Consider the following 14,342-nt stretch of genomic DNA (forward strand, 5'->3'; position numbering starts at 1 on the left):
ACACATCATAACTTACTATCATCATACTGTGTGCATGCAGCCTGTGTAATTCTACCTAACTAGCAAAAAATAAATGTCTCAAGTTTTCACATAAAACTTGACTCGCCAAATGTTGTCTTTGTGTACAATGTACATGTGTGTGTGTGTGTGTGTGTGTGTGTGTGTGTGTTTTAAAGGATGCTTAAGATTTTGTTATTTTATCAGAGAATCAGCAGATTTAAAATAACAACAAACTTTTGTCCAGTCCAGGCTTATAAAGTAAATGCTGAAATTTGAAAAGTAGAAAACAGATTTTTACCTAAATTTTAGGTGGGAACTGTAGTAGCCAGTTTGACTGTTTTTTATGAGGGATCTTTAATATTTCAACTTTGAACCATCACATCCTGAGACTGTGATACACAATACATGATGTGTTATCAAGATGTGATGGAAGTACACTGTGTAATGTCTTCATTATAGGCTAATGTCAAAGAAGGGTTGAATTGTGTGTGTGTGTGTGTGTGTGTGTGTGTGTGTGTGTGCATGTGTGTCTGTGTGTCTGTGTGTCTGTGTGTCCCTGTGTGTCTGACGACAGAGCTCTAGAAAAAGCAGCAACAGAATGATTCAATTCTTATGATTCTTATGACTCCACTGATAAGATAGTAATAATCCAAGACCATAGGATTCAAACTTTGGGGTTTAAATATAAAGGCCTAGTTTAGATTAGGATTAAAATTTAGGTCTAAAAAACAGTCATCAGAGATGTATAAAAAAAGGAGTTGGTCCAGAACAAAAGAATAGTCCAGGCCTGCATGTAATACTTACAGCTCTACTGATAAGATTAAATTTAGTAATGTGAAAACCTGGGATTGAATCCATGAACATTAAATACATATATCTAACTATAAGCAGGGATTGAAATTTGAATGAGAAAAGTAGTTGTCTGGCAATGAGCTTCTATTAAAGAAGTTAGCCCTGAACAGGCTGAACTAAACAAACCATCCTTAGCTATCTAATTCTTATGGCTCCACTGATAAGATCCCTCATCAAGCACAGACTGTGAGTAATCCAAGACTATATGAGATTCTAACTTTGGGGGTTTAAGGTTGAAACAAAAGCTGGACAAACAGGAAACCATTTTGTAATGAAATATTTATCTAAAACTCATCAAGGAAAGGTTGGGTAGTTCAGGTATGTGTCTGTATGCCTTTTACTACGTACGTGCATAGAAACATGACGACTTCAGTGATTATAGCAAAGATTGAACACATTTACCATGTACAATGTACCCCTATCACTTGAACCTGTCACATTTGACATCAGAAATGTATACCAAAGTACTTCAGTACTTGTAACTCTAAATGAGACATTGGTATCACCCGTCATCCCTTGCTTTCAATGTAACATCCAAAAGTCAATAGTATATATATAACATGTTATAAATATTGACAACTATTTCAAACTTTATGCTTAATGTCATATAAGATACATTTTGTTTGTGAGGAATTATTACAGTTGGGTCAAAGGTCGTGACATGGAATTCTTTCAAATTCTTAAAGGCCTGTAGTTGTTTGTTTGTTTGTTTGTTTGTTTGTTTGTTTGTTTGTTTGTTTTTTCTTTCACCATTTTGATGACATTGTTTACAGTCTAGTGTTGAACTACGATCCATCTGAATTTATCAGAAATTCATATTTTCTAAAAAAAGTTTAAACTTAAAATACAATTATCTGTAAAGTATATATTAAATATAATGAAATTCCTCCGACTAACAAATTTAAAATTGGAATAACGAAACGAACAAATATATAGAAATGAACACGAAACGAACAAATATTTAGAAATGAACACAACACACGGGAACAAATCATGCAAATCAGATATAAACTTTCTGACTGTATGAAATAAATTTTATGGTGACCTTTGCTGCCAGGGACAAGGTCATCTGTGTACCATATGGCCCTAGGAATTCTTGACTCCATCTGTTGGAGTAGTTTATTACAACAGCTGAACGCATAGATGTCAATGTGTCAATATTGATGTGTTAACTTAAGGTGACTTGTAGGGACATCTTGTACATTCATCATGTTACTACAGTATTATACACTGCACAAGCAAATTAAGATATTGTCATTGAACAGAAGATATGGATAATATTCATGTACCCTGATTGGTCTATGTCAAGACAATCTGTGTCTACATCACTGGTTCTGCATTGCTCGTAGTCAAAATGTTCCAGATCGCCATTATTTTTTATATTTTATTTTCAACCTTTGAATAATATTAATATATTATGTATTGTTACTATCTCCGCTGATGCAATAGCTCATACTATATAGCAAAGATGCCCTCTAAAGACACAAGATCAAGTTGATGTTTCTCTGAAATTGTAAATCATTGCATAGGGGATGTAAAATCATTATATGATTCTCCAGAACCCATGTTGTATGAAAATGTCTCTACATGTATTTTACTGGCTTGGTGTTCCCCATTAATTCTATGGAGACCTCAGTGCATTTGTTTATAAATGTAAGAATTTACAGTACATCTAGAGATAAAATAGACTCTATCAGATAATCAGTATGTTTATCATTTTCATATTGTTGACTTGTAATGTTATACAATGTACATGTGTCTGTATTACTCTACTGGTTCTTAATAGCATTACAACATGAATTACTTGCTTTACTCTTGAGATTTGTGTAACCATATAGATACCATCAGTTTCTAATTTCAAAAATAATAATTGCTTTAATTTATAGATTAGAAAAGCAAGTCCAAACCCATCATTGTAATCCCATCAGTGGAGAAAGCCAAAAATTTAAAATCCCATCAGCATGAATTCCAGGCTATTAACCCAACATCTACCTTGTTGCAATACCATCAATTTTGATAATTTATTTTCAGTCGTCCATGCACCCAACTCTCGGCTGTTTGTTTCTAAACTGCCAGTGCCAATGTTTATGTTCTTCAGTCCATCTGCTAAACTTTGTCCTGTTTCCAAAGTGTCACTTTTGATGGTTTATATGCAGCCTTCGCAAACCCCCAAAATAACTGAAGACATTCCAGCCTAGGTACTTGAAATACAGGTCATATGACCGGCGCTAATACTTGCCTTGATGAAAACATTCCATTAGTTAATAATCTGACAGTGTTAAATGTCTACAGTTGTAGCATACACAATCATACATACATGTACATGTAAAGTGTACGTGTCACACAGTAGCAGAACAGATGATCCGTAGTAATGTCAAGTCAAATTTAGGGTTCTGGCTTGAAAAAAGCCGGGTTGCAGACACTTGGGAATGAGTCATAGAAAGTGGAAGTGCCAGAGAAGAACAGTGGAAGTATTTTCCCATGACGGCTATGTCTCAAAATCGTAGCAATACATGAAAACAACAAAAATGTTTATAATTTATTGCTAATATTTGAACACATCTATGGCTATCGTTTGTAGTAAAACTTAATAATCTTAGTACAGAGATAAGATTACAAAATAAAATTGCCACAATACACCATTGATAATTGTATGGCCTTGATGTAACTTTATTTAACACTTATGTAGATGTAATTTATTTGCAAAAACTTTTCTTGTCTGTGTTAGAAAAAACGTGTGCATTAACTTGTAACATAATGGTTTATCACTGCCAATACTTGTCTTCAGTGTGCCCTCTAGTGATAGCTAAATGTTGTTGTGAGTCAAAATGAGAGAAAACACGCATATTTTTTGTGAGTTACCACATAGTAAGAGATAGGGGAACACAAATTTTGATTCTTCACTAGAATTGTGTGCATCAGTGGCACGTCAAATTAGGTTAATAGAGAGCACACTTCTCATCTTCGACTTGTAGTGACAAGGTCCCCTTAATCCCCTCTCTATGGAGTGAGGGGGTATTTGTTTGTAAACAAAGAACTACAACTTACAAGTTGAAGAAAACAGGTAAAAACAACTTGCGTTGTTTGTATTTTTCTTCTTGGCTGAATTAGGGCAAAATGATCGTAGTAATGATATGTTATTTCACAGTATTTTTATTTATTTGTTCAGAGCCAAGAAATGTACAAACGATATAACTTGTAAGGGACCTTGTCACACCGAGTCCAAGACAAGAAGAAGTGAAACCCTTAGCTCTTGACCATTTTTCTGATTGAATGAAAGGGCAGATATTGGGGAATAATATAATTATACCAGTGTGATCATAATTTATTAACAATTGGGAACTTGCAATCCAAACTGAGCATGCTCAGATGCAAAGGATTATGGGATTATTTGCGGTTATCGTAATACCTAATCTGGAGCTACTGATAAAATAAACCTCCCACAATGATCAGGGTAACTATGAATTGATTATTTGTGGTTAAATACAATGTAACATTATTGTTTATAATACTATTTGATTAGTATTTATTATCACATTTCCCATGATGCAACATTCAACATGGCGGGTTTGCAAGTTCCCTATTGGGAAAATAAGTCAAGAATGATTTTGGATGTTTACACCAGCACCACAAAGTCAATAATTTACATGTACATGTAAAATGACCAGGGTAAAACTCCTGTATTTTCTGTTTGAATTTGTACAACTTGGGTTGCGCAGGCATAATCTATACTTTATACTGTAAAGTGAATATTATAATTCTAAATCATTTTGAATATCTTACTATGACAACATTTTTGGTTTAATTCTAATATGATTAATAGTTTCATTACTTTTTTTTTCACTCCCCAACAGAATGAAACAGAAGATCTAGATAGTGTATCAAAAGTAAGTAGTTACATACTTTGAGTGTTTCAAATTAATTTAAAATAATATCATAAATCAATTTTATCATGGCGTCAAACATTTGTACTTGAAAAATCAATGTGAAACAACATATGTCAAGTCCTTGTTTGTACCTCAATTGAATGCAAAAGACTGATACATGTGTAAAATGTGCGTTATTGTACACGTATGTACAGTAACAAACTTGTTTACTTATTTTTTTTTTAGCATTTTAGTGTATTAAGTTACAAAGGCAGACTTTATCAATGTTTGATTTTTTAAATACATGTATAGGAAGCCATGATAAAATTGTTTTATAAAATTCAAAATCCCCAAAATAAATACCAAATCCTCATCCGTATGGTCACTTTGAAGTCCATATAGAGCTCATCTGTATTAAATTTGTTTGAGGAATTTTCATTTAATTGCTTTTTGTATATTGTATAACATGTCTCATGAACTAAGTGTTGTTTTCGGTTCCTAATTTTGTCAATTCAACAATTTCCATTTCACAGATTCAGAATTGTAATCACGGATGTAATTATGCAAATGATCTCTTCGTACAGCAAGTTATAGGTAAGTAAAGTTGTACAATTTTACCAAGATAGCAACTGAATATTTATTTTTTAGTTCACTCTGTATGTTTCTTTCTAAAACAATGTGTTCCCTGTCTTGTGCTTTGAACTTTAATACATGCTTCCTACATTTTACAGCCTGTTTCATTTTGGTGTTCACTGGCTCTGTTTTATACAACCATGTAGTAACCAATAAAAAACTGTAGATTCAAGCTTTCAAGACATATCTGAAATATACGTACCTAAGATTAAGGAAAAAATTGCTATTTCAAAAAGACAGGAGGGACTTACATTTTAGAAAGTGGAGGGTTTCTGTAGAATATTTTGAGATGTAGGATTCTGTTATTGCTTTTCTCTATCTTGGCTTTTTTCCTTATCTGTTGTGTATCTGTCGTATGTAAAATTAAAAAAATTAAAAAAAACAACCTGTATATTCTGCACTTTAAGATAGCTAGATTGCAATCTCTTAATACAGTTTGTGTACATGTAAATGAAATAAACTATTTTAAATGCACTGCAACGCAGACACATTGGCACCAATGTTTTGACGTCTGTATTTGATATCTGCATAGTGGCATGGTGAGTTCATTTCATTTAGACAAAATGTAGCAAGAAACTGTATTCATTCAATCTTGCTAATCTTAAAATGTAGCATATCCAGTCTCTATTGGTTTCTGCATGGTTGTGTCAGTGAACACTAACTTGAAATGAACAGTATAAGTAGTGGTGTTGTATAGCTCAATATGGACTTAATTCCCCTAAAAAATTACGACAGAGATCCCTGCAGCGGTGAAAAGTGTTTTTGACCATGGTAATTAATTATATACTCTTGGTTCCCATGCAGTCTCATGTTGCTAAACAGCTACATGTACATCCTCCCAAGTTAATATTGAAAGTTAACATAGTTGGCAGTGTTGGTACTTGTTGATAATGGGATTCCAGCTGTACACAGTGGTATACACATGGTCAGAACTAAGTAATGGCCATGAGTATGGAATTCGGTAACAGCGTAGGAGTTGACTGTTCTTTTTCCTTGACCACGATGTGACTTCTAGTTCTCTGCTTGCCACGAATGTATAATATTGCATAGTAGGTGTGTCAAATTGCCCTCCAATCAGTGTTAGTTGCCAGGTTTTGTACTGAGTGAGAAACAGGAAAGTATGAAGTGTGGGCAGACATGTAGCAAAGTTTACCCTAAACAAAGGAATAAGGATAAAGAACCTTGGACTGAAGCATGGGCCTTTTTACGCTGGCACTTGGAATATACATTGTGTACACAATTGCGATGCGGGGCTATCACGTACACTTGTATGGAATGTTGTTAACATAACAAGTCCTGGGGGACTACAGAATGTACAAGGCCTGAGCTGTTCAACAAGCCAGCTTACAAGCCTACCTGCTAAGCCGACAACTTAGTCGTACATACATACCTCTCTATATGTTATTACAACTTGTTACATCTTCTGAGAATGTGATACTATTTGCTGGAGGCATATGGAAACATGCAATTAGATTTGCTGTTACTTTAGATTCTTACAATTTTTATTGATTAAATTCTCTGTTTTGGTTTGTTATTTGGGAATTCATTCTGATTAGGGAGAGTTGACCCCTCCTGACCTCACCATCACAATTTTAATGATGTATTCATTGGCATGGAGTCACAGGTGGAATTCAAAACAACTGCTGTTTAAAGTAAAAAAAAAAAAAAGGACACATTTTTACTGGTTCACAGAGCAGCAAGCTGCACCAATAAGTCTAAAGGCAGTAAATTAACCATTGATTGGAAAGAAGAATTTAAGAATGTGACATTTTGTGTAAGAAAACATGAAACTTGATTATTTTCAGCAAAGAGACAAAATAGAGATAGCTGTTTGGAAAAATATAGCAGTCACCCAGAAAGTACATATGTTAGTTTTATACTATGACGTGGTTTCATTTTGTTTACAGACAAGTCTCAAAGACTTAGTGGCATTGTGTTTATAACAACTGCTAAAATATAAAAGTGAAAAAGGAACCCATTTGATGTTTAGTTCACGTAACAGAGCAGACACTTCCAAGTCAGACCATGTTGACAATATGTGGTTTCACCAGTTCAGGGAGCAGTCACCCAGAAAGTATTTAGTGTTGTATATGTGGTTTTCATTTGTTTACAGACATTAAGTCTTAAAGACTTTGTAGGATTATGTTTACAACAACTGCTAAAATATGAAAGTGTGAAAAAAGAACACATTTTGTCTGGTTCACAGAGCAGTCGGTCCAAGTCAGTCAGATTATATACTGTCTCATGTGGTTTCACCAGTTCATTGAGGCAGTCACCCTGAAAGTATACTTTTCTATGTGGTTTCATTACGCAGACCCGATTCTCAGGCATATGGTTATAATATATACTATTTCACCAGTTCACAGACTGCTACAGAAATAAGTGAACAATAGTTCTGATTCAGCTGATGGTGATTCAGAGTAGTCCCAAGGGTAGACCATATCATAGTAATGTGACAGTTTGTAGATTGGTAAGACTTACAGTGCCTTTCAAAATACCATTTAGCTTCTCTGTTTGATACAATTTATTGCTACATTTTGTCTAAATGAAATAAACCATTTAAATAGATAAACACTGCAACTAGACGCAGACACGTGGGTGCCAATGTTTTGATGTCTGTATTTGATGTCTGCATAGTGGCATGTCAAGTTCATTTCATTTAGACAAAATGTAGCAAGAAAGTTTATTCATTCAATCTTGCTGTAGCAGGTGCAGTGTGTGGTTGTATCAAACGGAGAAGGTGAACAGTATTTTGAATTCCGCTGTACACTTTGTACATTTTACATTATGTTAATTGTATATATTAGCCAACATCAATGCTCTTCATCACCCATGACTGTCAACCAAAGTATTTCAGCTCAAAATATCATTTAGCTTGTTAGTATAGTAGCTGAAACAGTTATTTTGTCAAAATAAATCAACATGAAAACATGAGTTTCACTTGGAAGTCTGATCAAAATGAGTAAGAAGTGGTAAAGACAGATATGATGATAGAGACATATACAGGTGCAGGTAAACACTGTGTAGCCCAAAAAAAAAAAAAAGTCGTCAAAGTGTGGATCCGAAAATTGTTTTAGTTGCCAAAACAAACATGTAGAATTTTACAGATTTCATTCAATATACTTTAGATCTTTCCCTAGAGAGCAGTACATGGGAACCAATCAACTCTCTCCTGTTTTACACAAGTTTCAGTTTCAGTGAAAAGAGATGTCCAGTAGTAGTATTTAAAGGCATTGGCTCCAGACTGTACAAAATGTAATAATAATGCTGTTTTGTTTTCAGGGGCAGATTCTAATATATATATATACATAGTTGATACTGCCCTCAACAAAAATGAGGTCATGAACTTTGACCCACTTATTAAAATCATATGATATGACAGCATGTAGTGTTGATGTGGGATTTTTTTAGCACAACTGAACTTGTTCAGTAGTGCTATAGGGATCGCCCGGTGTCTGTCTGTCTGTGTGTGTGGATGTGTGTGTGTGTGTGTGTGTGTAAACAACTTAAAGTCAAAAACCGCTGAACCGATTGCCACGATATTTGGTGGGTCCATTACTTTGGGTGTCTAGTTGGGAAATTGTTCAAATCAAAATGATCGCATCACAGGTGTGTGATTTGGGTCAAAAAATGTGATTTTTGGTCAAAAAACTTAAACTCAGAAACTACTGGGCAGATTGGTGCGAAATTTGGTGGGAACATTCTTAAGGGGGTGTAAAGTAAGATTTGTTCATGACGGGATGATTCCATCAGTGATATGCAAATTAGGGCTAAAAATGTGTCTTTTTGGTTAAAAATCTTTAATTCTAAAACTACTGAGCAGATTGGGCTGAAATTTAATGGGAATGTATCTAGGGATGTATGGACAAAGAAATATTAAGCATACCATGATTCCATGAGTGATATGCAAATTAGGTGTAAAAATGTTCATTTTTGGTCAAAAACTTATATCTCAAAAAGTACTTGGTCAATTAGTCTGAAACTTGGCAAGATGTTTCTGAAACTGTTATTCTGCAGATTTTCTTAAAAACATTTTGACAAAATTGGCCCTAGCAACCATGACCACACCCTTTAGCAACAACCAAATGGCAGTATATTTTGGTCAAATAACAACATCATCTGGTAAGCAAGTGAGTAAACATTCAAAAAATGTATGCAAATACCCTAGCAACCATGACCACGCCCATAGCAACAGCCAAACGGTGGTGTATTTCACAAAGATAACAATAGGGTTTAATAGATAATTGAATAAACATCCAAAAAATGTATGTAAATTTGCATAGCAACAAGACCACGCCCATAACAACAGCCAAATAATCACGTATATTGCAAAGATAACAACAGGAATAGAAAGACAGATGAATAAACATTCAAAAAATGTATGCAAATACCCAAGTAACCATGACCACGCCCATAGCAACAGCCAAACGGTGGTGTATTTCACAAAGATAACAGGGTTTAATAGACAATTGAATAAACATTCAAAAAATGTATGTAAATTTTCCTAGCAACAAGACCACGCCCATAGCAACATAGACTAGCATATGGATAAACATTTTTAAAAACTACAGTTGTGCTACAACGCCATTGGCGGTATTTTTGTTGAAACATTTCGTACACGAGTCTAGGTCACAATGTGCTACATCATGTTTAGGAATTTTACACAAGAAAAGGTTGACCACCAGTGACCTTGACTTTATGGTACCATTATAAGGTCAAAGGTCATAGCTAGCCATCCGTGATGTTGATAATTTTGTCAAAGTTGGGTTTATACTTCGTGACTTGTTTTTTAAGATTTTCAAATGTAAAATCACTGTTTTCTTAAAGTTACATCATTTATTTTTGTATGAAAAACAACACCATCATAGCAGTTTGTGAGCAATTTGTATGCACACTCATGAAAATTGAATACTTTTCATTTATTCAACATACATGATGTTGATCAGTCAAATTAATTTTCAGTACGCATGATCGGACAATTATTTATGTATTGCTATTTATATGTGAATGTTTGTTACCAGACTGCAGCACGTTTTATGGTGTGAATTAATTAATGTGAACAGCTGTGGTATAGTGTTAAACATGTGACTATCAACTGTTACACAAGAGATTGTACACTTTGTACATGACGCAGGTCGCTTTTAAAAGGCCTGTGTTCGATGTAGAATGACATTTCTTGGCAACGAAAATAGTTTTCTAGCATAATTATATACACGTAGGAAAATTGGTCCTGAGCAAAAAAGTGATGCTAGAGGATGTATACGACTCCAATGATAAGATGTATAGCACTATTGTGAGAATGTGGTACAATTTATATGTCTCATAATCCAAGCTTTATACTTAGGTACTTAGTCTGTAAGATATATGACATAGGGTTGTCTGTGGCCAAGTCATTAAATCACTTGCCTTTTACCATTGCAGTCAGGGTTTGAACCCAGTCAGGGTTTGATTAAATTTACCATGCGATAAGTAAGAAGAGTGTCATTCAGTTTGACTATACTTGAACAGCACAGGTTTTCCCCTGGTACTCCGGTTTGCTCCAGTGTTAACATAATAATACTGAACCCATGAGGAGAATGGCCCTCACTGGACTTCTTGAGAGAAGTGTTTTCAAGTGTTTATAGACTTATAGAACTATCCAGTATATAAAATAAAGATTGTTATTATTATTATTGTTATTAGCCGGCAAGCACTCGCTGGTTTAAAAGTCTGATAGGGGTGAACAAGATGTATTCTTACAGTCTGACTTCTTAAAAGTGATGGGTGTTTTCAACTCTTAACACTGGCTACATGTGCAATTGATGCTATAGCACGTCAGTTGATTGTGCTTCTGACCTCTCACCTTGACCATGAAATGCAGCAGGTATATTTCTGGTAGTGAAATAGAATGGTTAAGATTATTTATTTTCATTTTATAGCTAACAGTGGTGACCCATCGGAACCACTACTGGTTGCTGATTCCCTTACCAATACTAGTTTACAATTAGAATGGACTGCAGCAACAAACCCTGATATATTGTATCTGATACAATGGAAATATTATGACCTTGTAAGTGATTGGACCTACTATCAACCTAACCAGGTAAGTGTATAATTATATACCATAGTCTGTAGGGTACACCGTGAAAGGGCGCCCTCACACATCAGTCAACCAACCCAGGTGAGAGGAAACCAGTGAGGGCGGAATGACAAAACGTGTCTTACAGTCTAGTGTATATATATAGTGTTCTCTCTATTGCAAATGAAAAAAGAAAAATGAAGAATAAAAAGGGGTCTTAAGAAAGAACAAGATAAAAAAAAAGCACTTTTGATAAAGTTGAACTCGTTCTCAAAGGGATTGTTGACAACTGCTTTATTATACAAAAAGATAGCTGACAAATTATGCTCCTTTACCAACTTGAACTATACAGTTATTAGACATGCTGCTGTCTTCACGTGTGTTTCATTCTTTCCTTGAATAGAACATCAAAACCCACACAATTGTGTTCTTTTGTGTGAAATGATAACCTGACTTGAGTGATTGTGAAAACAGTCGGTATAGCCCTTGGGAGACTACCATGTACTAGTAACTGCCCCCCCCCCCCCCCCCCCAAAAAAAAAAAAAAAAAAAAACAGAAAAGAAGAGGTTGAGCATATTGTCCTTTACAAAGTTTGAAATGAATAACAAATTCAAAACTTTTGAAGGTTATGAGACTAAAAAAAAGTCTCCCCAAGGGACTGATGCCAGTCTATAGAGTCATGTGAAATTACTTCATTTCTCAGAGATGCTCATATTTCAACGCAAACTTAATTTATGTGCATGTTGTCATTTATTAAATCCACATATTTTCATTTTTTCAGCCTCTAAATGACACAACTGTAGAAATAACCAATCTCCATCCATATACAACCTATTTGTTCAAAGTTATATGGATAATTACTGCCAAAGACACGCTGCAATCACCACCAAGTCTACCAATGACAACACTGCCCTCAGGTGGTAAGTTGAAGGAAATACTTTGTTTTTAGCACAACTGCCCTCAGGCGATCAGTTGAAGAAATTACTTTGTTTATAAACAAGGATGACATGTTTACATGTACACAAGTAATTATACCATTCATTCTTTCCGTTCTGTCAAATACACCTGCAAGCATACATTCATTTAATCTCTTCCATGCATCAAGTGTATTCAAGTCCATGTTTTGTCATGTTCTAGTTCCGTCCAGCTCACCGACAATCACAGAACTATCAAGTCCTAGTCACTCTACTATTTACATTACATGGGAAGCACCGTTATTTATTAATGGACCCTTGACAAACTATCAGATTTCCCTGATCGAGATTTTGGCAGAAGACCATACACAGATTATAAAGGACGTGTTAGAGACGACGTTTGCATACACCTTCACTTTGTTGAAAGCAGAGACATTATATGAGGTGAAAGTGTCGGCTGGAAATGTAGCTGGTCATGGTCCTCCTGCTGTTGAAAATATCACTACAGTAGCAGCTCCAGATGGTAAGTATGGTTGGATATGTGTGTTTGTATTGGTAGGAGCTGTGTATTAGTCATCTTTGTGTGTTTGTCTGTCTGTCTGTCTGTCTGTCTGTCTGTCTGTCTGTGTGTGTGTGTGTGTGTGTGTGTGTGTGTCTATGTGTGTGTGTGTGTGTGTCTATGTGTGTGTGTGTTTGTTTGTTTGTTTTTGTGTGTGTATACATGTTTATGCTGTGGTGTGTTTGTGTTTGTGTTGTGGTGTGGTGATGTCTATGTCTGTACTTGATTGTGTCTAGGTGATATGTTTTGTCTATGTGTATGTGTGTGAGTGAGTGTGTGTGTGTGTGTGTGTGTATGTGTGTGTGTGTATGTGTGTGTGTGTGTGTTGATGTAGGTAAATGTGTCTGTGTATGGTGCATCCCTAAGGGTGTATCTGTGTGTGCACACGTGTGTCTTACTGTGTCTGAGTCTGTCTGTCTGTGTGTATGTGTATGTGTATGTACATGTATGTATGTATGTATGAATGTATGTATGTATGTATGTATGTATGTATGCATGTATGTATGTATGTATATCTATGTTTGTGTGTCTGTAAGTGTGTATGAGTGTATAATAAGTTATGAGCCATAAAAAAATTCTCTCTGAATATAATTTTACTATTACTTGTATGGTGATTTTTTCAGTTCCTGAAGACCAGGCTGAATTCCTTTTCACCGATAAAAACACTGTACAGACTGTACCATATCAAGATGTGAGTGATTTTCCAATGGTCGATATGTTGTATACCTATCCTGATGACTCACATCTACAAGGTAAGGCTGTGTTCTCTAATGACTCACATCTACAAGGTAAGGCTGTGTTCTCTAATGACTCACATCTACAAGGTAAGGCTGTGTTCTCTAATGATTCACATCTACAAGGTAAGGCTGGGCCATCTCATGACTCACATCTACAAGGTAAGGCTGTGTTCTCTGTTGACTCACATCTACAAGGTAAGACTGTGTTCTCTAATGACTCACATCTACAAGGTAAGGCTGTGTTCTCTAATGACTCACATCTACAAGGTAAGACTGTGTTCTCTAAGCTATTGTTTCTCATCGTTAAGTAGTGCTGAGATCTGCCAGTTGAAAATAAAGAACTAAAAAAAAAAACAAATAGAAACAGTAAGTGTGTGTGTTGATGAGACATTCCATTCATGATCATGTTTTTCGAGTCATATAAGAAACGTCAATGGACGTCAGAAGAATACGGTTACCATGTGTAAATAGCATCAACTGGGATATGACATATCCCAGTTGATGCTATTTACATGTGAGCTTATAACTATTACTGGTAGATAAAATAGACCCTTTCTTAACATGTAATGGTTGATTTTGGTACTTTAACAAGTTCTAGTGAATATATTGTTGGCTGTCTGATTGAGAAATGATACAGTACTGTAGTCACATCTAGTGCAGCTTAAAGTATGTACATTGTATTTAGTTTTGGTTTATAATAGTTTATAATATAAAACTTTTTT

The 14,342-nt window shown here is 35.1% G+C and overlaps 1 protein-coding gene across 1 annotated transcript in view; it reads left to right on the forward strand.

The window, feature by feature from the left end:
* LOC144433015 (proto-oncogene tyrosine-protein kinase ROS-like) overlaps positions 1–14,342 on the forward strand; it is a 72,376-nt gene that overhangs the window by 26,936 nt on the left and 31,098 nt on the right. Inside the window, exons 4-9 of the mRNA XM_078121329.1 lie at positions 4,707–4,739; positions 5,252–5,312; positions 11,270–11,433; positions 12,192–12,330; positions 12,548–12,847; positions 13,507–13,635. Coding sequence (XP_077977455.1) covers positions 4,707–4,739; positions 5,252–5,312; positions 11,270–11,433; positions 12,192–12,330; positions 12,548–12,847; positions 13,507–13,635 — 826 coding nt within the window. The remainder of the gene's footprint in view (positions 1–4,706; positions 4,740–5,251; positions 5,313–11,269; positions 11,434–12,191; positions 12,331–12,547; positions 12,848–13,506; positions 13,636–14,342) is intronic.

Source organism: Glandiceps talaboti, chromosome 3, assembly GCF_964340395.1.
Source record: "Glandiceps talaboti chromosome 3, keGlaTala1.1, whole genome shotgun sequence".
In the NCBI taxonomy this organism is placed as follows: domain Eukaryota; kingdom Metazoa; phylum Hemichordata; class Enteropneusta; family Spengelidae; genus Glandiceps; species Glandiceps talaboti.